The sequence below is a fragment of the Meles meles genome, chromosome 12 (assembly GCF_922984935.1).
Source record: "Meles meles chromosome 12, mMelMel3.1 paternal haplotype, whole genome shotgun sequence".
Lineage (NCBI taxonomy): Eukaryota > Metazoa > Chordata > Mammalia > Carnivora > Mustelidae > Meles > Meles meles.
Window position 1 is genome coordinate 10,100,293 of NC_060077.1, and position 27,377 is coordinate 10,127,669.

The window sequence follows — 27,377 nt, forward strand, 5'->3', positions numbered from 1 at the left end:
GGGCTGGATGGAGGAAGATGAGGCTAGAGGGGTGGGCAGGGCCTGCTCCATGCTGGGTCTTGATGGGATAGCATCAAGAGGCTTTAGGTAGAGGAGACTCAACATCCCCATTTCGAGACAACAAGTGGACATAAAAATGGAGCCCTTGAGATGTTCAGAGCAGTGAGAGTTTCAGATGCCACAGTGGGTACAGGCAGAAAGAGGCAAGTAAGTCCCCAGACTTTGTCTACATGTGGAGCTGGACTGGGTCTCTGGAAACCATAGGATTATCCCTGTGGGTCTAACTCAGTACTGCTAAGAGTACAATAGCAGGAGGGCCATGAAATCCTGTTGCCCAATAGCAGGCTCCAGGAAGCTGTGCCGTGTGTTCGTTTCCTATTGCTGATGTAACAAGTCACTGCAACCTTAATGGTTTAAAACAACATGTATATCACCTTCACGGTCTGGAGACCAGATGTCTGACAGGGGTTTCACTGGGCTCAAGTCAATACAGCTGGGAGGGCTGTATTCTTTCTCGAGGCTCCAGGAGCAAATCAGTTCCTTTGCCTTTCCCAGTTTCTAGCAGCTGCCTGTAGTCCTTGGGTCATGATCCTTCCTCCATCTTCAAAGCCAGCAAGTGTAGCATTTTCCAGTCTTGCTGTGACTCTGACCCTCCTGCCTCCCTTTTATAGGGACCCATGTGATTACACTGGGTCCACCAGATAATCATCCCATCTTAAGAGTCTTAACTTAATCCCATCTGCAAAATCCCTTTTGCCACGGAAGGTAACAGATCTGTAGGTTTCCAGGGATTAAGATGTAGACATCTAGGGGTGTGGGGCAGAGGGCCCTTATTCTGCCTACTGCACCCACATTCCTGCCCCAACTGCCACCCAGGTCCTATGTCCATCTCACTCACGTCTGAATCAGACTTCTGCCCTCCTCTCCAGAGCAAGGTTTGGGCAAAATATCTCTATGCCTCGCTGTGGATGTCAGACAAGCTAAACTTTGGGCTCTCAGGATCCTGAACACCTTCTCCAGGTGCTCATGTTCAATCCCAAGAAAAGGCTGAGTCCCTACACACAGGTACACACACCCACAGGCATGCACACACTTCCAGAATTTAGAAACAGGCAGTGATGCAAGGCTTGGGGTGCCAATTCCGGGTTGAGCTTGCCTGGGTCCCTATTTGGCTTTGCCATTTCCCTGCTCTGGGATCCCCCAAGAAAGTTACTTAACCTTTCTAAGCCTCTTTTTCATCTGTAAACCAGGGAAAACAAAATTCCGACCTGCTAGGGTTGTTGCCAAAATAAAGTAAGAGTGTTTGTAAAAATGCCTGGAACATGATAACTACTCAGTAATGTTGCTGCTAATTATTTCTTCTGGAAATCTGTGGCTTTTCTAACTCCCTGTACCCCAGGAAATCTGTCTTTTGAAAAAGCCTCTGAAGGAGCTACGATGACTAGAAACGGACATGGATGGTCCGTATCCACACAGGTGAACACATATGTCCACGGGCACGCCCCTAGAGGCACAGGCCCACGTGTACCTGTGAGCACACCCGTGCACACTCACAGACCTGTGAGCGATCATACCTACAGGCAGAACATGCCTTCTCATGCACAGCTCGCAGAAAGCCTAGCCCCATTTGGCTGCCTTGTGCAGACAAGGGCAGAAACCACGTCGAGGGCTGACCCTGCCTGTTCCTAAAGCCCGGGCTCCCTCAGAAAGTGCAAACTGGCCTCAGAAACATTCAGGCAACTGTTTCTGCGCTGGAGCGTCTCGATGAATGTTGGGAGAAGGCCAGTGGAGCTACAATTATACGGGGAAGTAGGCTTAATGTGGCGTGCTGTGGAGACGAGGCACCCTGCCCACGAGGCATGATGGCTTTGCGGGCGAGTCCTCAATCGGGGAGGGAAATGGCAGAAGGCTGGGGCTGTGCCACTGACACGATGGGGCTGGAGCGGCCACCTTTAGAGCAGCGGTGGGCCGACATCACACGCGATTTGTAAAAATGGCGCAAAGTGGGAGAGCGGATGTCATGTTATGTCTCTCTCTCTCTGGCTCTCCCTCTGTTTTTTCTCTCTCTCACACACCATCAATTCCAGATCGTGCTGCTTTCCCCCTCACCCTAATCGCCCAGCGGGGGAGGATATTACCGTTAAGTTTATTAAACTTGGCATTTCTCAAGTCAGTAGCGCATCCTCTACCGTGAGCGGGGACATGGCTGCTCTGCCGAGGGCCGGCCTGAGTCTCCATGGCCAAGGTCTCTCAGGAGCCTGTCCTTAAATGACTGAGCTGTTCTATCATGAAGCCGTTGGGCTGGCATGCGGGATGTGAGCATTTCAGACTCATTAATTCTCACTGTTGTTTATTGCTGTCGACACCTGGGGAGCTGTAGATCCTAATTTCTCTCCTTGATGGATTGGGGAATGGGATTCCTGCTCAGGCCTCAGCTCTTTGGGGAGAGGGTCACCGCGGCTCAGAGCTGGAGACAAGGGAGCCAAGAGAGAAAGACTGCTGGAGGGTTCGGCAGAGCTAAGGTAAGTCTGTCAATGTCAGGCAAGGGGCTGGGTCATTATAAACCCAGCGATAGTCACACTTACCCGGTGCTATGCTAAGTACTCCATATGCACGGTTTCTTTCTTTCTTTGAAGATTTTTTTATTTATTTGAAGGGGTGGAAGGGTAGAGGGAGAGAAAGTCCCAAGCAGACTCCTCACCAGGTGCAGAGCCCGACACAGGTCTCGATCCCATGACCCCAAAATCACGACCCAAGCCGAAATCAAGAGTCAGAAACCCAACCAACTGTGCCACCCAGGAGCCCCACAAGCGTTGTTTTCCTTGGGCCATCTACGACCTGTGAAAGCAGCTCCATAATTCATCCCCATTTTACAGATGGGGAACCGAGGCCCATTCGGTGTGCGAGGGGCAGAGATGGCGGCGGAGGTTAGGTCTAGCTGCCCAGACGTTGTTGCCCCCTGTAGAAGGATGAAGTCTTTGTTTCACTGTAGTGTTTAGGGGTGGAGCTCTTTCTAATCCCTCCTCCGGCCTGGCCTCAAGCCGGGGGTGGGAGGGAGAGGACAAGGGCCATTGTCATGGAGAGACAGGAACTGTCCCACTGAAGGAAGAAGTGTGTGAGACAGAACCGGTTAGCTTGAGTAAAGATCCAAGACACCCTGTATATTCTTGACATCCCTAAATCCCTCAACTCACTTGTCAATTTGCCTTCCCTCCCTGCACCCCAGAAGGCAACAGGATAAAGTAGAGAGACAGATTCAAGTTCAAAAGCCAGGTTTGGTCCTGTAAAGGCTGTGCGCCCCTGGGCAAGGTCTGAACCTCACCGAGCTTCAGGTTTTTTCAGCGGTATGGCAAGGACAACAATCTGTCTCTCAATGAGGACATTAAAGAGGTAAAAGGACGTGTAACATATTTGGAAGGCCCTAGCACAGCACTTGGCAAATAAATACTTGCTTTTCTACAGAACAGCAGAGTAAGACTCTAGCCCTGAAGACTACCTGGGGTCATAATCCCAGTTCTATTGCTTTTTAACCGTGTGACCCTGGGCAAGCTGCTTAACCATTCTGTGTCTCAATTTCCTCATCTGTAAAATGGGAATGATGATAACGTGGCCTCATGCAAGGACTGTTATGAAAATTACATAAAGGAATCTATATAAAGCTTCGAGCACAGGGCTGGCACGTGGAGCTTTATAAGAGTGAGCTACTGTTTCATTTCCCTAGACGTGGAGCATGGTACCAGGAAAATTCTCAAGTCTGTTCCTTCTTCCTTTAGTGAACCACTGACAAAAGGGCTAGAGCAGCAGTTCTCAGGAGGGAGCGTGTGGCAATGGATGGAGAAATCTGGGGTTGGAGGCGCCTGAGTGGCTCAGTGGGTTAAAGCCTCTGCCTTCAGCTCGGGTCATGATCTCAGGGTCCTGGGATCGGGCGCCGTATCGGGCTCCGCATCGGGCTCTCAGCTCAGTGGGGAGCCTGCTTCCCTTCCTCTCTCTGCCTGCCTCTCTGCCTACTTGTAAACTCTGTCTCTGTCAAATAAATAAATAAAATCTTAAAAAAAAAAAAAAAGAACCCTGGGGTTGTCCTAGCTGGGTGGAGGGTTACTAGAGGCATCTAGGGGGTGGAGGCCAGGAATGCTGCTAAAAAAACAAACAAACAAACAAAAAAAAAACAAAAACAAAAACAAAAAAACCTCCTACAATGTCCAGAAGAGTATACACCACAAAGAATGATCTGTTTTCAAATGCACATAGTATGACGGCTGAAAAACCCCAGGTTGGAGGGACTTGAAGACCCCATGGCCCAACTCCCCATTTTACAGATAAGGTCCAGAAAGTGGTGAGGTCAAAGCGATTCAGTGAGAGGCTTAGGGTTTAGGATTCATTCAGCACGAACTATCCCTCCAACACATATTATTCATTTGTTCTCCGTTTTATGCCAGACACTGGGCTACTTAAGGAATTAAGAAGACTTCCATGTTCATCTTGTACAAGCAGGCTGCATAAAGTATTAATGTGAGAGGATATTAGAAACCGTTGATCCAACGCCTGGGGACACTGAGGTTCCATCCCTCAGTGATTCTTAACATAGGAGGGTTCAGACCCCCCACACACCAAGTCTGGTTAAATCTATTATATTTCTTCTCAAAAAATACACACAGACACATGCACAAATGCTTCCGAACCCCTGAATCCTATTTACAGAACATTTAGGACCCCAGGTCAAAAAAAAAAAAAAAAAAAAAAGGCCACAGTGTGGGGGGAGAGGAAAGCATGATCTGGCTTACTGTCAGTGTATCAACCTAAATCAATGTACCAAGGTTACACGTCTTATTACTCACTTCTCCCTCTGTCCACATTTTGGAAAAATTCTGTGCCAAAAACATAGGAGATGATGGAACTGAGACGGGGAAGTGACAGAATCCCACAGAGTCCATCAACCACAGGTCTCCCCGTGTCTCTCTGCCTTCCTCCTCCATCACAGCGTCTGGACACCAAGGTTAATGACAAATCCTAATTACTTTTTGGGGCCCATCTGTTTAGGGAAAATGGCCTCAGATGGAAGCCACCCGGCTACCCGTCCCTTGGCACAGGTAGGATATGTGAGCCAATGCCTTTGAGAGAGGCTCTGGACAGAAAGAAATGTAAGGACGCAGAGGGGCCTGCCAGTTGGTAAAAACAAAACAAAAACCACCAAAAGATTTTCCTAGGCAAATGTTTAACTGCAGAGTCAATACATTGAAAAGTCCAGTGGACACCCTATGGGTGTCTGTCCATCTCACAAATATCCTTCTCACCCTTGGCAGCCACGCCAGTGTGACCTGGCACCCCTAGTATGAGAGATGGGTGACCCGACTGGACTTCCTTCCCTAGGAATGGGGAGTGAGGCTATAAAAACCAAGTGGGGAGAAAAGAAACTCTCCTGAGGCCAAGCTGTGTTCCTGCCCCTGGGTCCCCTGAGATAGCTCCCAATCCTTGTATTAAACTCGCCTTTTTGCATAAGGTGGTAGAGTCTCCAAAGATGGCCACCGTTAATGCCAGCCTTCCCTGGGGCCTAAGTCGTTCTTCCAGAAGAAGGGACTTATTTCCCCTCTCAAAGAGAACGTGGAGGGGTGACGCCCTACCAGTTCCAGACCCAGCTGTTAAGAATCCTAACAACTTCCATCTTTGCTCTCTTGGGATCCCACTGCCATGTGAAGCTCAGGCCAGATTACAGAAAGGGCAGAGATCCCACGGAGAGGGTGGGCCACAAAGAGAGCACCAAAGCACAGACATGGGAGCTGAGCTTTTGTGGCCCTCCCAGTGCAGCCTCGCCACCAGCTGAATGCAGCCAAGTGACCCAGCCCACGTTGCATGGAGCAGAAAACCCACCAAGCAGAGCCCTGTCTGAGTGCTCAACCCACAGGATCATGAGACATCACAATTGCTCTTACTTCGAGTCCGTAAGTTCCAGGTGACTGTTATAGAACAGTTATAGAACAAGAGATGACTCAAGCAATCTCCCTGGAATTCATTTCCTTTCCTGCAAAGAGCATTCAGGGTGTGAAAAATAAACTCTGCTATCCCACTCAGCACCTCAGTAAGGAATGTGGGGGCAAAAGGAGTCTGTTTAATGAGTTTCCCTGCTGGCCATCATCTCTCCCTGCAGGGATGCTGAAGAGAGCAGAGCTGGATTGTAGGCTGAACGGCGAAGCAAGGTTTGGACAACCCTCTCCCACTTCCCACCATCCCCCTCTCCCACACCCCCCAACCCCTGCAGGACAGAAGCAAAGAGGCTTCCAGGAGAGACAAAGCTTTTGCCTGATGCTTGCCTGTGGTTCCCTGGAGTGGCCAGCTCTAGCCAAAGCGCCCCAGGGAGGGAGGGCCTCCTGGGAGGCCTAAGGGCAATTCTTCCCCAGGTCTCTGAGAGCCACAGGAACATGCAGTACCAGCAGATCTAGAGGTTCAAACCTGTCAACGAGAACTCGAAGAAACCACTAGGCCAGCCCCCAAAGGGCTCCGGCTTCTAGTCATACAGTGTCCCCCTCCATACCTGAGCCTTTAAAATTTCCACGTTCCTCAGAGTCTAAGAACTTGGGGCCAGGACTTTAGGAAAGACACCTAAGAATTAAAAGCAAAATGCTGGAGGTCAGCCAGACAGGAATGTATACCTTGGCTCTATGTGACCTTGGGCAAGTGACTGTGGGCCAGTCACCTCTCTGACCCTGTTTCCTCACCAGCAAAAGGAGGACAATAGTAGCACCTACTCAACAAGGTTGAGAGGAACAGTTAAAGAGTTAATCCATAGGAAGTTCTAGATTCAGTGTTTGGCACCTAGTAAATGCTCTGTAAATGGTACCTAGTATGATGATGGTCATTTATGATGCTGGCTTTCCCTCAGTTAATAGGAAAGAAGCTTCCACATCACAGAGCTGGTGTGAACCCGAAAAGATCCTTAGATACATCTGCAATTTTAACAGTTAGAAGGAGGTCATTAGCTCTGAGAGGGCCAGACACCCAGCTATTCTCAGGATCCTGAGAATCAGCCTGACTTGCCTTATTAGATGGGGGGGGGGGGGAGTGGGACTGAGGCCCCAAAGGGTCATTGACTGAGAGCCCCAGGTTCGGAAGTGGGAGCCCCGATGGCACCCCGTTCTGAGCCTTGTTCTGTGTCTGATGTGTCCTCTTGCTTTTATCCGACTCCGCTCTGATCTCTTCCCAGGGAAGCATGGAGGGCACAGGAATGAGGGCAGGTTCGAGATCGTAAGACACAAATCACATTGGGCTTGCCTCTGGCAATGCCACCAGCAGGCACAGGCTGCTGGAACAGTGCAGGAGAAGAGCCACAGCCAGAATCCCACAGCACTGTCCTCCCCGACTCTGGCAGAAAGCACACCATCTCAGCAAAGGGACACTCTGTCATCAAAGGGCTTGGCCCCAGCCTCCCTGGAAGACTCTCAAGTTCCCTTTAGGGAAGCCAGGGCTGCTGGAATTCTAGGGCTTGCCAAACAGGAGTCTTGGGGCATAATTCTAGAATGGAGGCCGTGGCCAGGGTCAAAAACTGAGCTTCCTTAACAAATTCATCTTTAAAGGACCACCATCCTTTATGGAGCATGGGGCTGTGCAGGGCACTATGATAACCCTTTGCACTGTAATTAAACACTCACTAAGAGTTAGGTGCTAACATTGTCCCCATTTTACAGATGAGGAAACTGAGGCACAGAGAGGTTAAAGTGGCTGACCTAAAGTCACACAGAGGGGATGTGAGAGAGCTGGAATTTGAACCAAGGTATCTCTGACTCAGGGGCTCCAGGAATTAACCACGGTGCTAGAATATTCTACCACACCCTCAAGCTAGTTGGGGCGATATGATAAGACACAGAGGACAAGGTAGGGAACCCATCTATCCTGTTCTAGAAGGCTCAAGCTGGAATCTAGTCTGCCCAGAGGGACCGCCATAACTTTTCCCCCAGTGGAAGCCCAGCTGCCATGTTGGTACAACACGGCTGTACCCCCAACCACAGTTGACTGGATGAGAGACAGCCCCTGACATAGGCCAGCCAATCAGAGCACCTTCCCTGGGAATTGGAGCCCTCTTGGCCACAGGGCATATTATGTCTAAAGTAATAGGGGCAGCACAGTCCGCCACGTTCACTCACTCGTTGAACAATATATTTTACAGCACCCCTACTACGTTGTAGGCTCTGAGAATTCGCTAGTGAAGCAAACAGGCAAAAAACCCCAAAAAACAAAAAACAAAACAACCCACCTCTACCCTCAGTAGTCTTACAATCTGACAGGGAGATATACAATAGTCAAGCTAATTATGCAAAATAGGAACGATGTTATCTGGTGGTAAGTGCTACGGCAGAAAAGGGCTGAGAGGAGTTTTGCTTTTAAGCGTTTACTCTTATTCCCCATATCCCTCACTTCAAAAGGCTGAGACCCTTTTGAAATGAACACACACACACTCACAATCACAATCACACTCACAGACCTCCTGCCTGGACACCTCCCCACTCTTGGTATATCTTTTAAAAAGAAAAATAAGAATGCAACCCCACAAGCACGACCCTGCAGACCTATCCCTTCAGCAGCCTCCGGGTAAGCAGATGGAGGGTGGAGGGTGATGCTGACACCGGCCGTCCCCGTAGCAGGTGTCTGTCATCTATCAGCAGCAGTCCCCATCCCACCCCGGGTAAAATGATCTGCAGAGGCTCAGACCAAAGTCACCAACTTCCACTTTCTGTCCAAGATCCTCGTTTGCCCCTAGCTGAGTGTGTGGTTGGAGACCTAAATGGGCACGTTAGTGCCCACACCAGTTGTAAGTCACTGCAAAGGCTGCCCCTGGCAGAAGGGGCCTGGGGAGGGGGCTGAGGAGGAGGGGGTCCATTTGAGATCCTGGTCTGGGAGGACCCTCCAGGGTCCTGGCATCCTGACCACTATGCCAAGAGTCCCTCATATACACATATCCTCCCTTCATCCCCCCTCCTCACCCCAACGGTCACCCCCATTTCCCCTATTCCTCCCTTTGTAAGAGCACCCACATACTGCTCCCTCCCTAACCCTGGCCTTCCTCAATGATGTTGTCACTCCCTGACACACACGTCACATGGCCTCCTTATATCCCCTGCTTCTCTCTCATATGCATTTTGAAAAGCTCTGTCCTCCAAACTCTACTTTTTCCCTTCTTCTTTCCATTTGTGAAAATGAAGCGTCCCCGGGATCTGGGACGTGTACGTGCATCATCGCACCTATTGTTTACAGCAGCCCTGTGAGATAGACTGTCGTGTCCCCCACTGGACCAGCACGTGAACAGGGGCTCAGAGAGGTTAGGCATCGTGCTGGGGAACCATAGCAGGCAAACGGGGAGCTGGGATGGACCCCCGCCCCCACCATTCTTGGAGTCCAGACCCACCAGGTTAACCTCTGCTGCCTCCCTCTCACGCTGTCTCCCTGTTTCAGGATCTGTTTCTGTTTTTCACTTATATGAATTCATTGCACATGTGCTGTTTGACGTGCCATCCCTAGACAGACACTCCCCTCCTTGCCTCTCCCTTGGCTGTACATTCTGGCCTACCGTGCTTCTAGAACATATTTCTATGTAGCTGAGATTGGCCTAGATGCCCTGTGCTCACAACCACAGACCCCGAGGCTCCAATGACAAACTCCCACCACCCTTTCAGAGCTCCCCCTCTGTAAGGCACCCCCAGCCACGAAGCCCCCTACCTAGCCAGTCCCCAGCTCATCCTCTCTCCTCCTTCCTGAGCTCTCCCACCTCATGCCACAAGGATTCCAGTCCTGCCGGACGACAGGCAGGGGGCAGTGGGGGGGGGGTAGGGGCAACATCCCGGGGCAGTCCGCCCCACCCCAGCACACCCCTCAGCAGCACAGTCTGCTGGCCGTCAGGCCTCCGGGGCTCTCCTCGTGGATGGGACGTGTCGGGCCTCACCCAATTCGCTCCTGCTCCATCTCTTCCATTTTCTCAGCTCGAGCGATGACTCTGTTGATGATTTCCTTCTCCTCATCTGTCAGTTCTTCTTGCTTCCTCTGTCTTTCAGGCTGACCACTGGGATGGACGGACCAGCCTGCCTGGAGCCTGAAAGGTAATACAGGGAGGCGTGAGACTGCAGAGGTGGCCAGCAGGAAGCAGGCAGTGGTGATTAGGCTCTGCTCCCTGGGGCCTGGAAAACCTCAATTCAAATCCCCACAGGGAAACTCGCTGACTGGGAGACGAGCCTCAGTTTGCTCATCTATACAAATGGGACACACTTTCCTCCCTCACAGGGTTCTTAGGAGTTTATTTCTATTAAGCACTTAGCACGTGGTAGACACTCTGTGAGCAGCGTCTGCAGGATGCTCATAAGAACCGAGGGAGTAAGGCTGTTTTCAGGAGAAGAATTCAGAATAGGTGACTCTACAGCTAGAGTGGAAACAATTCTGGGAGGGCGGTCAGAGGCCCGGGATCCCAGGTTGACCCAGCTCCTGCCTGGCACAGATGTTCTGTTTGGGCTACAATTTATTTCTTCTGTAAATTGGATCTAACTGCCAACTGGGTTTACAAAAAGCTCTTCATTTCACATCAACATCCAGATTTCCAGCCTTGAAATCTCCTGTAGCATTTTGCATTCCAAAATGTCCTTTTCTGGGGGGTATATATAGCTCAGTGGTAGAGCATTTGACTGCAAAATGTACTTTTCTTGGCCCTTTAAAAAATTTTTTTAAAGCCAACACTGACATAGCATCCATTGGGTGCCCACGTGACCTCATGTCATCTTCACATGATCTCTACAGGGCAGAGGTTGTTCCCGTCTGCTTACCAGTGAGGAGACTCGGATATGGAGAAAAGAGACCACTTGCACACAGTCACATGGCTGAAAAGTGGCAGAGTGGAATTCTGAGCTGGGCAGTCTTCTCACTTAACCTCTACACTACGGAGGGAATCCAAAGGCCTCCCCACACAGCCCCGGTGGGGGCACAGCGGATCAAAGGCTGCCGGGTGGAGAGCGGATGCTGTGGTCTGTGGCAAATTATAATCATCTCTGCTAATAAGATGGTCCCTGCCCTGTGGCACTGAGGCACACCCCCTGAGTGGAACGCAAGGTTAAACACCACTAGAAATGCTTGTCCCTGCAAGGGGAAAATACCAGTAAGCAGGAATCCTCTGAAGCCAGCACTCCATTAGCTGTCAGCCTCTATTATTTCCACTGCTCTAATCACATCAGCAGGCATGAAATTGCCTTTTGACACTCAAAGTTGGAAATTAAAAGCCCCATCTTCCTCCCTCCCTTGGCTTCTCCTCCATTCTCCCACCCTTAGCTGATTTGTTCTGAAGGGCGGAGAAGGAAGAGCCCAAAAGCGAAGAGAGACAGATGTCGAGGGGCAGACCTTACTCTGAGAAAGGGAAGGAAGGTGTGGCCTGTGGAAATTCATCATGGAAATAGACCTTGTGTTGCAGCAAGGGCCTCTGGGGATGAGTAATTGCAAAATTGCTCGGACTACACACTCAAACCCTCCCAGGGCTTCTCACTGATTTAGAACAACACCCAGAACATCATAGCTGCAGTGGGAACACAGCATTGTGTATATGATAAATGTCACTGGATTGTGTACTTTTAAATGGTTAATGTTATGTTACTGTGTGAATTCTACCTTAATGCTCTAAAAGATTTTGCCCATCTGCAAAATCCTACCCCATCTGTCCTTAACCTGCCTCCCCATCCTTATGGCCTCTTGCTTTCCCTCATGCCTATAGTCAGCTGCACTGGTCTCTCTGCTCATTTCTGAACACTGAACCCTTGTTCTCACCTCAGGGCCTTTGTACTTGCTGTTCCCCCGGCTGGGAAAACTTATTTCCATGGACCTTTCCAGGGCTGGATCCTTCTCATTATTGAGGCCTCAGCTCAAACAGCAGCTTCTCAGAGAGGCCTTCCTTGATCTCCCACAACCCAGATTTACTTTCCTCATGTCACCTATCATTAACTGAAATTACTTTTGGAAAATTTTTTGTTGTTTACTTGTTTAGTGCACTCCTCTACCCCCTGTCCCCCAACAATGTTGGTTCCAGGAGGGCAGAGGCCTTGTCTGGCTCTGGAACAGTTGTATTTAGAATTGTGTCTGAAAGCCCAGAAGGATTTTGAATAAGACATGGTCCCTTGTGGCCCAAAGAGGTGTTAAATGTCTAATCAAAAGTGTGACCCACAGGGAGACCCAAGCAGTGGAACCTGGTCAGTCTAGGGGACCAAGGACAGCTCCCTGGGAAGTGACAGCCACGTGAAGACCTCAACGAGGGTCGACTGTGATGTCAGCAAAGGTTATATTGAGACTATTTGGTTGCACAGCCAGCTTCTCAGACCCCAAGAAGGGCATTAGCGATGGCTGAGTGGTTGAAAAATTTGCAAAAGCAGGGTATTGTTGTCTTTGTTATCTTAAAGAGGGTCCCTTCACTGATACAAGTTTCGGGCCCCGCAGCAGAGCTAGGGCCCCTGCGGAGACCCCAGAGCTCAGCTGAAATCCACAAGGGCATGGCAGAGGAAGAGACCAGGCCTGGCAGAGGGAATAAATGGTCTTTGCAAAGACCTGGAGTTGAGAAGGCGGGAGGAATGCCCGAGGAGGTGAAGGGCTATGTATTAGTCCACCTGCAAGATGGTACCCTAGGACCCCTGCCTCCTGGTGGTATTCACACTGACTCCCGGCCGGTCCTGTGTGGCCAGCGAAATACAGTGGACGTGGCAGTGTGTGACTTCCAAGGCTGGATCATAAGAGACATTGCAGCCTTTGCCTTGGTGTCTTGGGTCATTTGCCCAGAGGGAAGCCAGGTACCATGTCACGAGGACGTGTGAACATCCCGGTGGAGAAGCCCACATGCATGAGATCAGAGGCCAGTTCTAACTTGACTGCTACATGATGCTCCAGCCCCCGGTGAGCCCAGGGATGCCTGCAGCCCAGCGGGCATTGACTACAGCTGCACAAAGAGCCCTGTGCCAGAAGCACCCTGAGGCCCCCCTCAAATGCCCCCCAACAGAAACTGAGATGTGACAAGTGGTTTCTGTTGTCTTGAGCCACAAAGTTGGAGGTGATTTGGCATGCAGCATTAAATAACTGGAAAAACCCGGCTGGAGGACAGAGACATAAAGACCCATCTACAGTGTCAGTATACAATTCCCATTGCTGCATCCTGAGTTTTTACAAACTCAGGGGCTTAAAACAACACACAAGTACTATCTCATGGTTTCCGTGTCTGTCCAGGCATGGCTCAGCTGGGTCTTCTGCTTGGCATCTCATGAGGCTGCAGTGTGGTGTTGGCTGGGCTATGTTCTCATCTGGAGGCTTGACTGGGGAAGAATCTGCTTCCAGGCAAATTCATGTTGTTGGCAGAATTCACTTCCTTGCAGCTGCCTAAACTGAGGGCCTGGCTTTTTGTTAGCTATAGTCAAGAGGCCACCCCTGGGTCCTGGAGGCAATCTGCAATTCCTAACCTGGTGGGATTCTCCAGCTTCATCCCGTGGGCTGCTCGTTTCAAATATGCCCAGTGAATCTAGCTTCTATCAACTGAGAGCCTTACATAATATAACGTAATCACGAGAGGGACATCAGGTCCTTTTGCTGTATTCTGTAGGTTAGATACAGGTCCCAGGTCCCCAGACTCAAGGTGAGGGATTACACAAAGTCATGAATACCAGAGGTGGAGACCACTGGCTGTCTGCCTTACTTGAATGCTCCCCACAACAGAGACCTCACTCTCTTATAAGGAGTCTCTGATGTTGTGTTAAAAAGACCTCCTTACGGTGTGCTAACATCCCTGCATCTGCTGCTTCTTCCCATTATTTTTAAGGGACACACTGGACTGCAGCATAAGAAAGACCAGTCATCCTTCCCAAAGAGCCTTAGTCATAACCTGATTCGGCCACCTCTCCATGTCCCTCTGGCCTCCCACGGAAATGGATGTCTCAATTGCCCCTATCCTTCCCTCCTTTGTCCCCATTTTTTTCCTTCCTTCTCTTCTGATCTCTTTCTGCTTACTTCCTGCCTTTACAAAGCATCTCAGTGACCAAAACAGAGCATAGGTGAGATGCTGGGCTGTGTACCCAGTGAACACCCCTGCGAGGACATGTTCCTGCAGCTCACGGTCTGGTCACAGACAGGGTCAGCAGGGGCTTGATGTGAGACCGATGCCTCCACCCCAACATACAGCTTGCTGGGGTCCATGTGCACAGGAAATGGGTGCTTCCGGACATACATGGCTCCAGAAACATAAGCAAGGATGGGGGTCCCTGACAGGGCCTTCCTGAGACTTCTGTCTCCATCTGCAGACAAGCAGAAGGTCTGCTGGAGGCTGCCAGCATCTCTCCAAACCCTTCTCTCATTCTCGGCTCCAAAACATGCAGTTGACAAACAGCTCATTCAGTGTTTGAAAATGTCGCCAACTAGTCTCCGTGGGGGACTCGCAAGCCTCCTGTGGATTTTCATGTTTTAATTCCAAAAGCAAAAGAGGGAAATGAAATGGTGTTTCAAACCAAAGCCTTTGCTCTCAAGGGAGAGACTGGGTCTGTCTTGGTCTCCCCATGATATGCTGGGGAGCACTGTGAACATGGGACCCTTGAGAATGTTCCAATGACAGGACAGTGGCTCCCTTGCCAAGGGCCTCTGGGCAGGGGATTGTAGCTCCACATCCTGAAGATCACAGTCTAGTGTTGGGAATTTATCCAAGACCAAAGCTAGAGACCCAAGTGCTGCTTCTTTGAACAAGTTACTTACAGCCTCATATCCAAGCCAGAAAATATCCAGAGGGCCACTGCCAGCCAACATGAACCCTCGTTGACCGGGTAGAGTTCAAGGTCTCTCCATGTCTCTCCATGTCCCAGGGTCAGCTGCATATAAGCAGGCTATACATGGGGGCTCTGTACTGCTCAGAATATCATTTTCTGGATCTATTAAAATGGGAATGATATAATTTCTATTTCCTGTAGGGACCCTGAGAGGTTACTCTCAACCCTCAAAGGCCGTATGAGGGGAGACCTGGCTCACTGGCTGAGACAGGGAAGAAAGAAGAGTCCAGCCTGTCTCAGCTCTGATCCACATACTTAGGACAATGCTTCCTGGAGAGATAAATGATTGCTGCCTCCTGGTCTCCCCAAACTGTCCTCAGCAGTTCCCTGGAGATATCTCAAGGGCTGTAGAGGAGTGGGGGAGAGAGGGACAGAGTAGGCAGTTAACCTGGCCCTCCATCCTTACTCAGCTGGGTTCTCAAAGCAGAATCCCAATAAAGGAGGAGGAGGAAGAGGAGGAGGAGGAGGAGGAGGAAGAGGAGGAGGAGGAGAAGAAGGAGAAGGAGGGGGAGGAGAAGGGGGAGGGGAAGAAAGAGGAAGAGGGGGGAGGAGGAGGAGGAGAGCAGGAGGAGAAAGGAAAGAAGAAAAAAAAGAAAGAAAAAATTTTTTAAAAGAACTTAATATTTAGTAAAACATGAAATATGATTTACTGCATTGATGACCTCAATACTTCACCAATATTCCCAAATATCCATGCTCTTTGCCATGTGAATTTTAACTCACTCTCACCAAACAGTCAATTTCCCTGCCAGTGAATCCTTCCCAGACTTACAACTTGCTCCAGCCAATAAAATGCAGGGGAATGATGTTGTGCCCCTCCACTGAGGCTGAGCCTGCGCAAGTCTCCTGCATTTCTGCTTCCTCCCTTACACCTCTGCCGTGAGCATGGCAAGCCCAGGACAGAGTGCTAGAGGATGAGAAGCATGTGGAATAGAGCTGAGCCATTGTAGCCAGGGCTGTCCTAGATCAATCAACCCTCTGATGCATAAGCAAGCCGAGGCAAGACCAGCAGGGCCACCAGCCAAGCCCAGAACCCTGGGAATAAATAACTATGGTTCTATGCTTCTCAGTTTTAAGATGGCTTGTCACACAGCAAAAGCTAACTGATACACTCTCCGCTATGGCGACCGCACACGAAAGCGAAGCCTGTTAGAGCCACTACATTTATTTTATGGTTTGGTATTATTTAAAATGACCAGTTGCATGAATGTCACTATCCTATGTTGAGTGCTTCCAGCCACTAAAGGCTCTCCTCTCATCGGTCTTATATATTTAGCTTCTGAATTAAGTTTATTCAAAGAAAGAGTTTCACTGCTAACAAAAAGTTTGAAGATCACTGCAGATGACCGGCGCATTTTCTAGCTGACTGATGCTCCAAGGAGCCCAGGGACTTGCTGAGGAGCACATGTAACACGGAAATTCAAGAAGCTGGCATCCTGGCACACCTCACTGGCCACCTGAATGCACCTGCCCAGGTGAGTCTGGAGAAGGTCCGAAAGAGCCCTTGCCCCACAGTCAATAGCCACGGCCCCCAAGGCAAGGAAGGAAATCTGTCCTGACTCTTGGTGGCAGCCCCTGAGTGACACCTGTCACTCCCTAAAATCCTGCAAAGACCAAACTCAATCCTCCCTTTGGCCTCCCACCTCCATTCTTCATTCCACACACACAATAGTCACATAATAAATACCCACCAGATGTCTCTATTAATAAATTATAATTCCCCAAAAGAGTGGGATGATGGAGGGGCTGTCGGGGCATGAAGGCTCTGAGGCATTAAATAGCAGTGGTGTGTAGAAAATTAATCCTTTTTCTTTCCTTTCTTCTTCTCTACCCCCCTTCCCCCCAGGATGCCAATAGAGGCAGGTGTCAGCAGGAAGTCACTTTCCAGCTCAGTGAATGAGGTTTTAATGAATCCGGGAGGAAAGGATGGGGAAGGAGAAGCTGCTTCACCACAAAACAGTTTACATATGCCCTGCTGGCATAAAGGCCCTATTGGATGAAATTTACCCCTAGCAGGCTAAAGGGGTGCGGAAGGGATGCTGTGGCTCCCACACCCCCTTTAGAATGCTAAAGGGGATTTCAGGGCTCCTGCTAATCTTTTAAGTCAGACTGAGATCTATTCACTTCCTCTAAATTTCCACACTACCTCTCTTATTTGGACTTTGCACCTGCTGTTCCCCTACCTGGAACTCCTGTATCTCTTCTCCATCTTGCTCCCCTGCCGCCTGGTCTCAGTTTACATGTCACTTCTTCCAGGAACTCTCCCATCATGACTGCCAAGTCTGGGCTGGGTGCCTCTCCTTGTGTTCCCATGGCCCACTGTGATTCTGCTATTGTATCTCCTTGCACGCTTGTGTATTTGTTGCCGACTGGCTGTTTATTTGTTGGTAGACCCCACAAGATACATACTCTTACTCTGGCTATGGCTGTATCCCTGGGGCTTAGCACAGTGTCTGGTACTTGGTAGGCACTTGGTGAGTATTTGTTAATGAAGGGAAGGAGGGAAGAGGGAAGGGGTGAAGGAAGGAGGGAAAGAGAATGAACCTACACCCTACCTTTCGACTTTCAGCCCTCAGGGGGACTCCAAGAACCTCGGCACCCTCTGGAGTCCAGAATTTCTCTCTCTGGGGATGTCCGTATTTATGACCTGACAATGTCTCAGCATCTCTCCTGGATGTCTGAATAATATACTCACGGCATTCATAAAAAGCTGATCTCATCAGGCCAGGTTCTTAACAGCCAACCACAGAGACTGCAGAACATTCAAATGGTCTTTAGTGATCTGCTTGTCCAAAGCCCGCAATGGACAGATAGAGAGGGAGGGTCGGAGTTGGGGAAAGAATTTCCTTGGATCACCTAGTTAAATGTTGATCAGCATTAAGAAAACCTTTAAGGATTCTGGGCCTGATGATGTGGTCACTTGGGTCCAAAAAAGTTCAAATTATGTCAGTGCTAGATATAGACATGTATATGTGTATATATATAATATCCAGATGTACGGTATATACAGGTATAAATATAATCTATATATTACAATGCAAGGTATGTATACAACATGTGTGTGTGTGTGTGTGTGTGTGTGTACGTGTGTATGCATATGTGTAAACACATCATGTACATATACACAAAGGTCAGGAAAGGTTGTAATTCACACATCTCTCTGACTTTGCTTGGCGGTTTCCAGTTTACAAAGCTTTCCTGCACAGCTCATTTGATCCGACCCGCAGAGGGAAGAGGAGCAGGGTAATCAGACCCACTTTACCAAGGAGGGAGCCGGGAAGCAAGGAGGTGAAGGGCATGGCTCAAGGCCACGCTGAAACTGAGTACCAGAGCAGGACTCAGACCTAGCTTTTCTGAGGCCAGGCCGGGTCCTCTGCCGCTGGCTCTGTGATAACTTCCCCATCTTAGGGAGGGTAAAAACGGCTTCCCAGAGCTTCTCAATGTGCACACAGAGCCAAAGCATGGTCTGCTTTGCAGCCTGACTGTTCATTTATTGGACCCAGCATTCAATCTGTCATGCATATTGAGGAAATGAATCCAATTTAAAACGCAAACATTGCAAGCAAAGACAGGACCTCTGCGTCAAATGCACTTCACTGGGAAACCAGGCTGACCTCCCATGAGGTGATAGGGGCCATATGTGTGGCCTGTAACTGCCCACAGGCTCTGTTCTCTTCCTCATCACCTTTTATTAATGATAGCAGTTATGTGAGCCAACCCTGTCTTTATCTGAGAACACTGTTCCCAGGCAAACGCTGCAGAGGGGCCACAGAGTGGTCAATAAATTTGCTGGAATCCCACAGATTACTAACAAGATTTCCCACAGAAAACTGAGAGCTCCTAAGGAACAAATTCCCAAGGAATTTGTTCCATCCTTTTACCAAGATCATTTTTTGGGAACTTCTCATTTTTTTCCCTCAAGAAACTTGGTTTTTGTTTTGTTTGTTGTCTTTCAGTTATGTAAAATGTGTTAGTTCTTTTTTGTTTTTTATCAGTTCTCTTTAGGGGCAAAGTTAATTTGATAAAAAAAAGATAAAACTCAATTTGTAGAAAAATTAAAGTATCAAAATACTCACTGTTCCTTATCACTGAAGGAAGGCAAAGAAAGGAGAGAGAGAGAAAATAAATAAAGTTAGGAAAGAAATCTCTTAACAATGCCAACACGGTCTGGATGCAACAACCACAGAGTGTAAATTGCAGTGACCTACTTCTGGTTTGGCCCGCCCCCACCCCAGTCATTATCTTCTCATTTTGGCGCATCCAAAAACGGCTGCTGCAATGTTGGGCTGTAAAATGCTCAGCTTCGATGAAAATGACCAATCAGTTCAGCTTATTAATTAGCTGAGCTCATCATTGATGTTCCAAATAATGGGTTTCGGTACCAAAAAGAACTCACCTAACGGCAGCATGGCCAGCATCACCCTGGGGGACAAGGAGTACATGGAGGGAGGCCCGTGAGCCCTGAACAGTCAGTGGATCATTCCTTTGCAGTACCCCACTTTGGGAAAGCAAGTTCTTCCAGAAAGGAGACCAGCATCTCCATGTACCATATGAGCCATCACAGCCGTGTCCTGGACTCCCTTTGTGCCTCAGTTTCCACCCCCGACCTCTGGTACTCTCTGACTGGCAGACTGGAAAGCCTTAGAGAAATGCCAACCTCGAGTACCCCCACGCATTCCCAACACAGGGAGCTGGGCCACCGCCCGCCCCAAGCACAAAGCAGGTGTGTTCCCGGCTTTCAAACACAACGACGACGATGGTGTTTCAAACACCCTCATTAGATTCGAGGAGGCTGAGAGAGGAAGGTATTTGAAAATCACGAAGGCATCTGAAAAGTCACAAAAATAGTAAATGTCTCTGGCTAGCCAGCAGTTAATTAAGAGGTGATTTCTTAATTTACTGGAGAAAGGCATCGGAAGTGGCTGCATTGGGCTCCAGCAGATGAGCTTGCCTGTGTGGTAACTGTAATTCACCCATTAGCATTTATTTGAAAAAATAATGTTAATATCTGGAGGAGACGCGGGCCCAAGGCAGCCCAATGCACGCAGAATGCAAGATGTCTCACAGGAGCCCAGGAGCACTTTAATGAAACTGTGTCCAGACTGCTGGAATAATTCTAATTTAATTGTAGGGCAGATTGTTGGCTTCCTATTGACTAAAGTAAACTCAGATGGATGGTATTTTAATTAACTGACATTTCTTAAATAAAATAAATATTTAACCCCCCTCCACCCTTCGGGTAACTGTTTATCTTACAGAGACACAATTTTTGGCTGATGGAATATTCTCTGCAAAGTAAGTTTCACTCCAAGAGGACACCATGGGAGGGGCTTGGTGGACTAGAAGTTTCCTATTGACAAGGAAGCCAACAGAGTTCCCTGGTGTCTTCAAAACTATAAAACTTGTAGAACTGGAGGTTTTAGATAGAAGAAAGTGGACAGGAGCTTTTGCTTCAGAGAATATGGGCTGACTAAAATATTCAGAAAGGCCCTTTGCCAATATATAATTAGGTCCTAGACAAATTAGGGCAGAACCTCTTTTTAAAAAGATTTATGTATGTATTTGAGAGAGAGAAAGTGCATGAGCAGAAGGGAAGAGGAAGAGGGACAGAGATTTCCCAGCAGACCCCGGGCTGAGCACAGAGCCAGATGCAGGGCTCGATCTCACGACCCAAAGATAGTGACATGAGCTGAAACCAAGAGTTGGACACCCAACTGACTGAGCGACCCCAGCACCCCAGAGCAGACACTTTTTTTTTTTTTTTTAGATTTTATCTATTTATTTGACAGAGAGAGAGATCACAAGTAGGCAGAGAGGCAGGGAGAGAGAAAGGGGGAAGCAGGCTCCCGGCTCTATCCCAGGACCCTGAGATCATGACCTGAGCTGAAGGCAGAGGCTCAACCCACTGAGCCACCCCAGCACTCTAGAGCAGACTCTTTTTTAACGGGGTTGCTAGAAAGCAAGGGAATGCTCCAACACTGCCTCCTCTGGCAAAACAAATAAACAAAATAGACTCTGTCAAAATTAAAACGTTTCTTCTTCAAAAGATTCTGTTATGAGAAAGAAAATGCACATCACAGACTGAGAGAAAATATGTGCAAAATGTGGTTCCAAAAAGAAGGACATTTATCCATAACATATGAAAAAAAGAACCTATAAAATTCAACAAGAAGGTAAATGACCTGATCTTAAAAATGGGCAAAAGATTTAAACAGATATTTCAGCAGAGGTTAGAGGGATGGGGAACATTACCTAAGACATTCAGCATCATTAGTCAGTAGGGAAATGTAAGAGAAAACCACAGAGAAAGGCCACTATACACACACACCGGAAGGGTTAACACTGGAAAGACTGGTCATCTCCAGGGCTGGGGAGGCAGCAGAGAAGCCTAGAACTCTCTCCCACGCCTGATGGTGGGAACATAAAATGGTACAACCAACTTGGAATACGGTCTGGCCGCTTAGTGACAAATCCAGCAAGTAGGGACAGTCTGCTCTCAAGTAATTGCCTAAGAGAGAGGACAGCATCTCTATAGGAGTTTTTATTTTTTTTTTAAGATTTTATTTATTTATTTGAAAGAGAGAGAGCATGAGAGTGGGGAAGGGCAGAGGGAGAAGCTGTCTCCCTGTTGAGTAGGGAGCCGGATGTGGGGCTCCATCCCAGGACCCTGGGATCATGACCTGAGCTTAAGACAGACGCCTAACCGACTGAGCCACCCAGGCATCCCTCTATAAGACATTTTATCTGCACCTGATCCAGACTAGAAACAGCCCAGCATTCCTCGGTAGATGGACAGATAAACAAATTGTGGTATGTCCACACAACAAAATGGAATTCAGTCATATAAAGGAACGGACTATGGCTACGCAGAACAGTCTGGACGTTCTGGAACAATAAGGATGGGTCATGAAATAAACTGTGCTGAGAGAAAGAAGAGACATCTCTTCCCAGAAAAAGAGCTCACACTCTACAATGCCATTTGTAGGACATTCTGGAAAAGGCAAACTAATGTGCAGTTATTATAATGTATATAGTTATAGATGAGCCATTACCTAGAGATGGGTGGGGAGGAGATGGAGGAAGAGGCACAAGGAGGCTTCTGGGATGGATGGATTTGTTCATTAGCTTGACTATTGTGACAGCTTCACGAGTATATGTTTTTACAATGACCAAATTGTACTTCCACTGTGTACCATTGAAGGTACGCATGTATACCTTTATAAAGGCAATTTTTTGAAAATGAAAAAGAAGATCGAGCAAACGGAATCCAGGTCAGTGAGTCGTGAGCAGGAAGCCGAGGCAAACACCAGCAGTGTTATTCCAAAGTCTGACCTTCAGCTCCTCATGGGCAGAGAAGTTCAATCTGAGACCCTGACATGGAGCCAGGACCCTCTGGGGGTTCCTGGGGTTGGGGGAGGTTAACATCATCCTGGGGGAGCAGTACCCCTGACTCCTGGCAGGAGCAAGAATGCCAATCCCTCTGAAGAAGAACATCCCCAAAGGAGATTCCCTAGGATTCTCGCAGATTGAGCACACAATAAAAAATTAGCAAGCATTCAAAGAAACAAGCCATTTTGAGTGAAGATCTGCAGGAACGATCAGCAACAGCTTTAGATTGTCCAACAGTCAGTGGCGTGCTGGTGAGCTTTTCACCACGGACGATTTAACAGTGGGGACAAAACTCCACTGGATGCAAAACTGGGAAGAAAGGCACGGCCAACATATCATTATATACACGGGTATATAACAGCACAGAAAATAACACAATGTTGTAACATAATTAAGCGATTAATTTTGAGTCTTTACATCCTTTGTAACTTTTAACTGCAGAATCACAAACTCAGTTTTTCAGAATTTTTGTGTTTAATAATCAGCTTGCAAAATGCCTGAAAAGTGATCAGCCCTCGTGAGCCAGGGTGGTACAGATCTGAGGCATCACTGATTCGGGTACAATAATCCTTGGATACAGAATGTGATGTCACCTTCGTGTCACATTTCCCGATTTTTAAATCATTAGGCCAAAAACAAACAGCACGAGAACACTTCTGTGAGTCAGAGTCAGCCGGTGGCCTGCCAGTGTGCGCCCTATGACCTGGTCCAACTTTCTTATGAGACTGATGAGAAAACTGAGGCCCAGAGAGGGGCACAGCTTCACCTGTGATCACACAGGAAATAAGCTCGGGTCTAGAAGCAGAATTGAGCCTGGTTCTAAGCACCGGGTCCATGTTCTTCCCGCCACCTCCACTCTGGGGCGCGCAGCTCAGAATTTGCTCATTATTCCAAACTTGCAAAGCAGTAAAAGTGAAGTTTCTATAACAATATCCCCACCGGGTTCATTTCTTCCCACCCCAGGGAAGGAAATTCTATTTGCTTCTTTGGGACTCTTCCTCCCTCGCTGACCCCACACAAGCCATGCCCCAGAAGATGCAGCCACTTACTTTGACTGCAGGGGTCGGTCGCTAGGACACATCCAACGGCTAGAGCTGTTGCTGAATACGGTGTCAGTCATGGCGGGAGTTCGGTGCTCCTGGAAAATAGGAACGCAGAGAGGACATCACCCAGTTATGCAGCTGCTCTACATTTCTCAAGTCCTTCCTCTATGCCAAGTACTCTGCAGGATGCAGAAAAGAAGGGGAACTTCGCCCAGCTTCTCCATTTCCCAGATGGGCAAAACTGAGGCCCCAAGGGGGAGACTTCCTGCTGGATGCCACACCTTCCCTCGTGGCAGAAAGGGAGAGCCTTCTTCCTTAAATGCACATGCTTCTCCTTGACTAACTCAGCGGGGTGGGGTGGGGGGGGTCATTGGAGTTTTTAATTCCAATCCAGCGTCTTCCTGCTGGCGGATGTCATCAGATTCGTGTGCTCGTGCATGTGGCTTGGTCAGCTTTGTGATCCGAAATCCCGGAGTCAATCCTGGCCTTTTAAAAATATTTTAACACCAAGCCATAAGAAAATCATGTCAGCTTGGGCTTCATAATAGACCCAGAATCTGCCCACTGCTCTCTCTGCCTGGCTGGTTACTATGCTGATCCGCACCACGGCTGTCTGCGCCTGGCTTACTACAGTAGCCTCTTCATTGGTCCCCTGTTTCTACCCTTGGCCTTCTTCAGTCCACGCTCCACGCAGAAGCCTGTAGGATGTCCACACACATAAGTCACAGCTTGTAAAAACAGCATAGCCACGGTGAAATGCAGAGCTACCATACGACCCAGCAACTCCACGCCTAAGTATCTTACCCACCTAAGAGAAATGAAAACACACGCCCTTGCGAAACCCTGTATGCAAATGTGCTCATCACAGCGTTATTCACAATAGCCAAAAGGTAGGAATGACTCCGTATTCACCAGTTGCTGAACGGACAAACAAGAGGCGGTCTGTCCACGCAACAGAATGTCGTCCAGCCCTAGAGAGGAAGGAAGCGTTCACACCTGCCGCGTGGAGGAAACTCCAGACCATGATGCTGAGTGAAAGAAGCCAGTTACAAGAGACCACATAGTGTATGATTCCCTCTATAAGAAATGTGCAGAACAGGTGAATCCGTAGAGACAGAAAATAGATTCTGATTGCCCGAGGCTGGGGGAGGGCAGAAGGGCTGAAGATGAAGGCTATGTGGTACGGGGATTCTTTGGAGAATGAGAATGTTCTAAAATTCACTATTATCATGGTTGCACAACTCTGTGTATATACTCAAAGCCACTAAATTGTCTATTTTTTCCAAGCTTTTATTTATTTATTTGTTAGAGAGGGAGAGAGAGAGCACAAGCCCGGGGAGTGGCAGGCAGAGGGAGAAGCAGACTCCCCAAGGAGCATGGAGCCGGATGCGGGACTCGATCCCAGGACCCTGGGGTCATGACCCGAGCTGAAGGAGGACGCTTCACCGAGTGAGCCACCCCAGGCATCCCCTAAATTGCCTCCTTTAAACGGGTAAATTGTATGGTACGTGAATTTTATCTCAGTGAAGTCGGGAGAGGGAGAGGACACTCTGGAAAACTGGCAGGCTTGTTAGAGCTATAAACATTCACCGACCCTACAGCTCACGAATTCTACTCTCAGGCATAAACCCAGGGGGGAAATGCTCATGTTCTAAAACATGCACAAGAATGTTCATAACCTCTTTATCCATAACAGCTAACTAGAAATCATCCAAGTGCCCATCAGCAGGAGAGCAGAGAGATAAAGGTGAAATACTGGCCCACAGTAAAAGACAAACTCCTAATGTACGCGACAATGGGGGACGAATCTCACAGACACGATGTTTTATGGAAGAAGCCAGCGGCAAAAGAGGACACGCTATTTGATCACATTTACATGAAGGTAAAGGACAGACAAAGCTATTCGATGGTTGTAGAAATCAGCAAATCCATGGCTAACTCTGGGGTACGGAGGGTACTGGCTGGGAAGGGGCAGGAGGGGAACTCTGTAGGGTAGAAATGTTCTGTATCTTCAACTGGGTGTTATGTACATCTGCAAAAGCCAGGTGTGTACTTTATGTCCCTTTCTTCACCCCAAATAAAGTAAATCAGCCCGTGTCACTCTTCTGCTCAAATGTCTTCAATGGCTCCCTATTGCTCCCAGAACAAAGTCTCCACTCCTTAGGATGATTTTGGGTCCTCATGACCTCCTTCTCTAACCCAATCTGCCACTCTCCTCTTGTTCCCTACTCAGCCCTACAGGCCTCCCTGGGCTTCCCCCAACACCCCACTTCCCTGCCTCCCATCTGCCTGGAACTCACCGGCAGATGTTTGCTTGGTTCATTCTCCTCCTTTGTTTAGGTCTATTCTCAAACGTCACCTCCTCAAAAGCCCTCCCTGACTGCTCCATTTAAAACAGCTCCTCGTCCAGCTCCTCCGCTCTGGCTTCTTTCACTCTGATTTCCTTTTCTTCAGAGCTCATATCCCTTCCCAAATGTATCATTAAGTCTTGTTGATTTGCTTAGAGTTTGTATCTCTTATCTCTAAAATGTAAGCCCCTCGCAGGACTTACTCTGTTCTATTCCCTCTTAATCTCTAACACCTCACATAGCGCCTGGCACACACAGAAGGCGCTTACCAAATATTTGTTGAATGCATGCATGAGTCTCCTTGAACAGGAAGGCAGTCCAGCTGAACTCAGCCAGGCTTCTGTCCTCTGAGGAGCTCCCCTACTTTGCCCCCGCCCGCAGGGTCTAGCCAAAGAGTAAAGGGGGAGAGACCACAGAGATTACATTCAATTTAAAAAAACAAAAAAACAAAAAACAACTTTAGAATGCGGATCACTGTGTCCGGTGGGTCCTGATTTCCCTGAAGGTCTTGGTACAACATGGCCTCGTTTCCTGGGATTGATTAGTTGAGAAGCCGGGGTGGGGGGGCTCTCTCTCCTCTCCTGTAGCTGGTGGGATAATTAAATCTGCCAGTGGGCTGAAGGCTGGACACGGAGGAGGGAGGCCTCTTACAGAAAAGCCATTTCATCTGCTCCCCTGTGGTTGACATAATCTCCCCAGACTCATATGACTATTTCACTGCTTCCACTTGGGAAACAGAAAGAAAGGAGGGATGGCTCCTGGTGCAGAGGAAATGTGCTGAAAAGAAACTTAATGTCTCATTTTTGCCTGTGGCGGGGGCGGGGCGAGGCCACCCTGGTCCCCGGGGACCCCTGGGCCCTGCTGGGTGCTCAGAGCCTTAGATCCAGGTAATGGGTCCAGTTTGCTGCCTCTGGACTGGACTTGGAATGTTTATTTGAATACCCTGCTTTCTGCTTTGCAGCAGAGATGAAGCACTGTCCTGGGGGGTGGGGGGTTGAAGGAAGGAGGGAGGGCTGGGGCAAGGCTTACACAGTCCCCCCTCCCCATGAACTCTGATCTCCAAACTGTTGCCCTAAAGGTGGAACCTGGCTGCCCCCCCACCCCCACCCCAGCATTCAGTCATGCGCACCAGGAGTTCATTTCCTATTAAAATTCTGCCTGCAAAGCGCAAAAGCCCTGGCTGACAGCCCGGTGGAAACCACCCAGCTCCATCCTCCAGGCCAGAAGCCAGCCCGGACGGTACCGGTTGTTTCGGCTTTGCCATCCAGGGCCCTCAAAGCACTTCACGTCTCAGGACTGGACTCTTTGTCCAGTGCGTGCCCTGGTCAGCTGGGCCTGGGCCAGAAGAGGGGATGCCTGAGGCATCGAGGCATTGAACAGCCGAGGGTTGAGCCTGGAGAAAAGAGGTCATGTGTCTGCAGGCAGGCCCTCACTGGGGGGGCCGGGAGGGGAGGGGGATGGCAGGCACTGCCGATGTCCTTTACAGGAGGGGCGTCCACCCCTCCCCCAACTCCACACCTCTAGGGGTGTTAGCAGCCAAGAGCTCAGGCCAGCACCATTTTCCAGAGAACTGCCCTCAGCCAACAAAAGCAGCCGCCTTGCCCAGAGATACCTGGGAGGCTACGCCCAAAGCCAATGAATGACGGACAAGGTAGGAATATAAACGGACAGCCTCCTTGGGTCCAGGTGGGACAGCTCCATGTGCCAACTGCTCCAGAGCTCCCCGTGTGATCAGGCAGAGGCCAGACTCCAGATGAAGCCACATCCCCCACTCACTGCCCTACACTGCGTCCTGA

The 27,377-nt window shown here is 49.0% G+C and overlaps 1 protein-coding gene across 3 annotated transcripts in view; it reads right to left on the reverse strand.

Moving 5' to 3' along the window:
- Positions 1–27,377, reverse strand: part of RPH3A (rabphilin 3A) — a 266,407-nt gene that overhangs the window by 45,304 nt on the left and 193,726 nt on the right. For 2 of the 3 annotated variants that reach the window (XM_046026041.1, XM_046026042.1), the window contains exons 3-5: positions 23,240–23,328; positions 18,878–18,889; positions 9,926–10,072 (exon numbers count right to left, since the gene is read on the reverse strand). In XM_046026041.1, coding sequence (XP_045881997.1) covers positions 9,926–10,072; positions 18,878–18,889; positions 23,240–23,310 — 230 coding nt within the window. In that variant the 5' untranslated portion in view covers positions 23,311–23,328. Of the gene's footprint in view, positions 1–9,925; positions 10,073–18,877; positions 18,890–23,239; positions 23,329–26,682; positions 26,689–27,377 lie in introns of those variants that run through there. The other variant, XM_046026043.1, reaches the window with a different exon arrangement.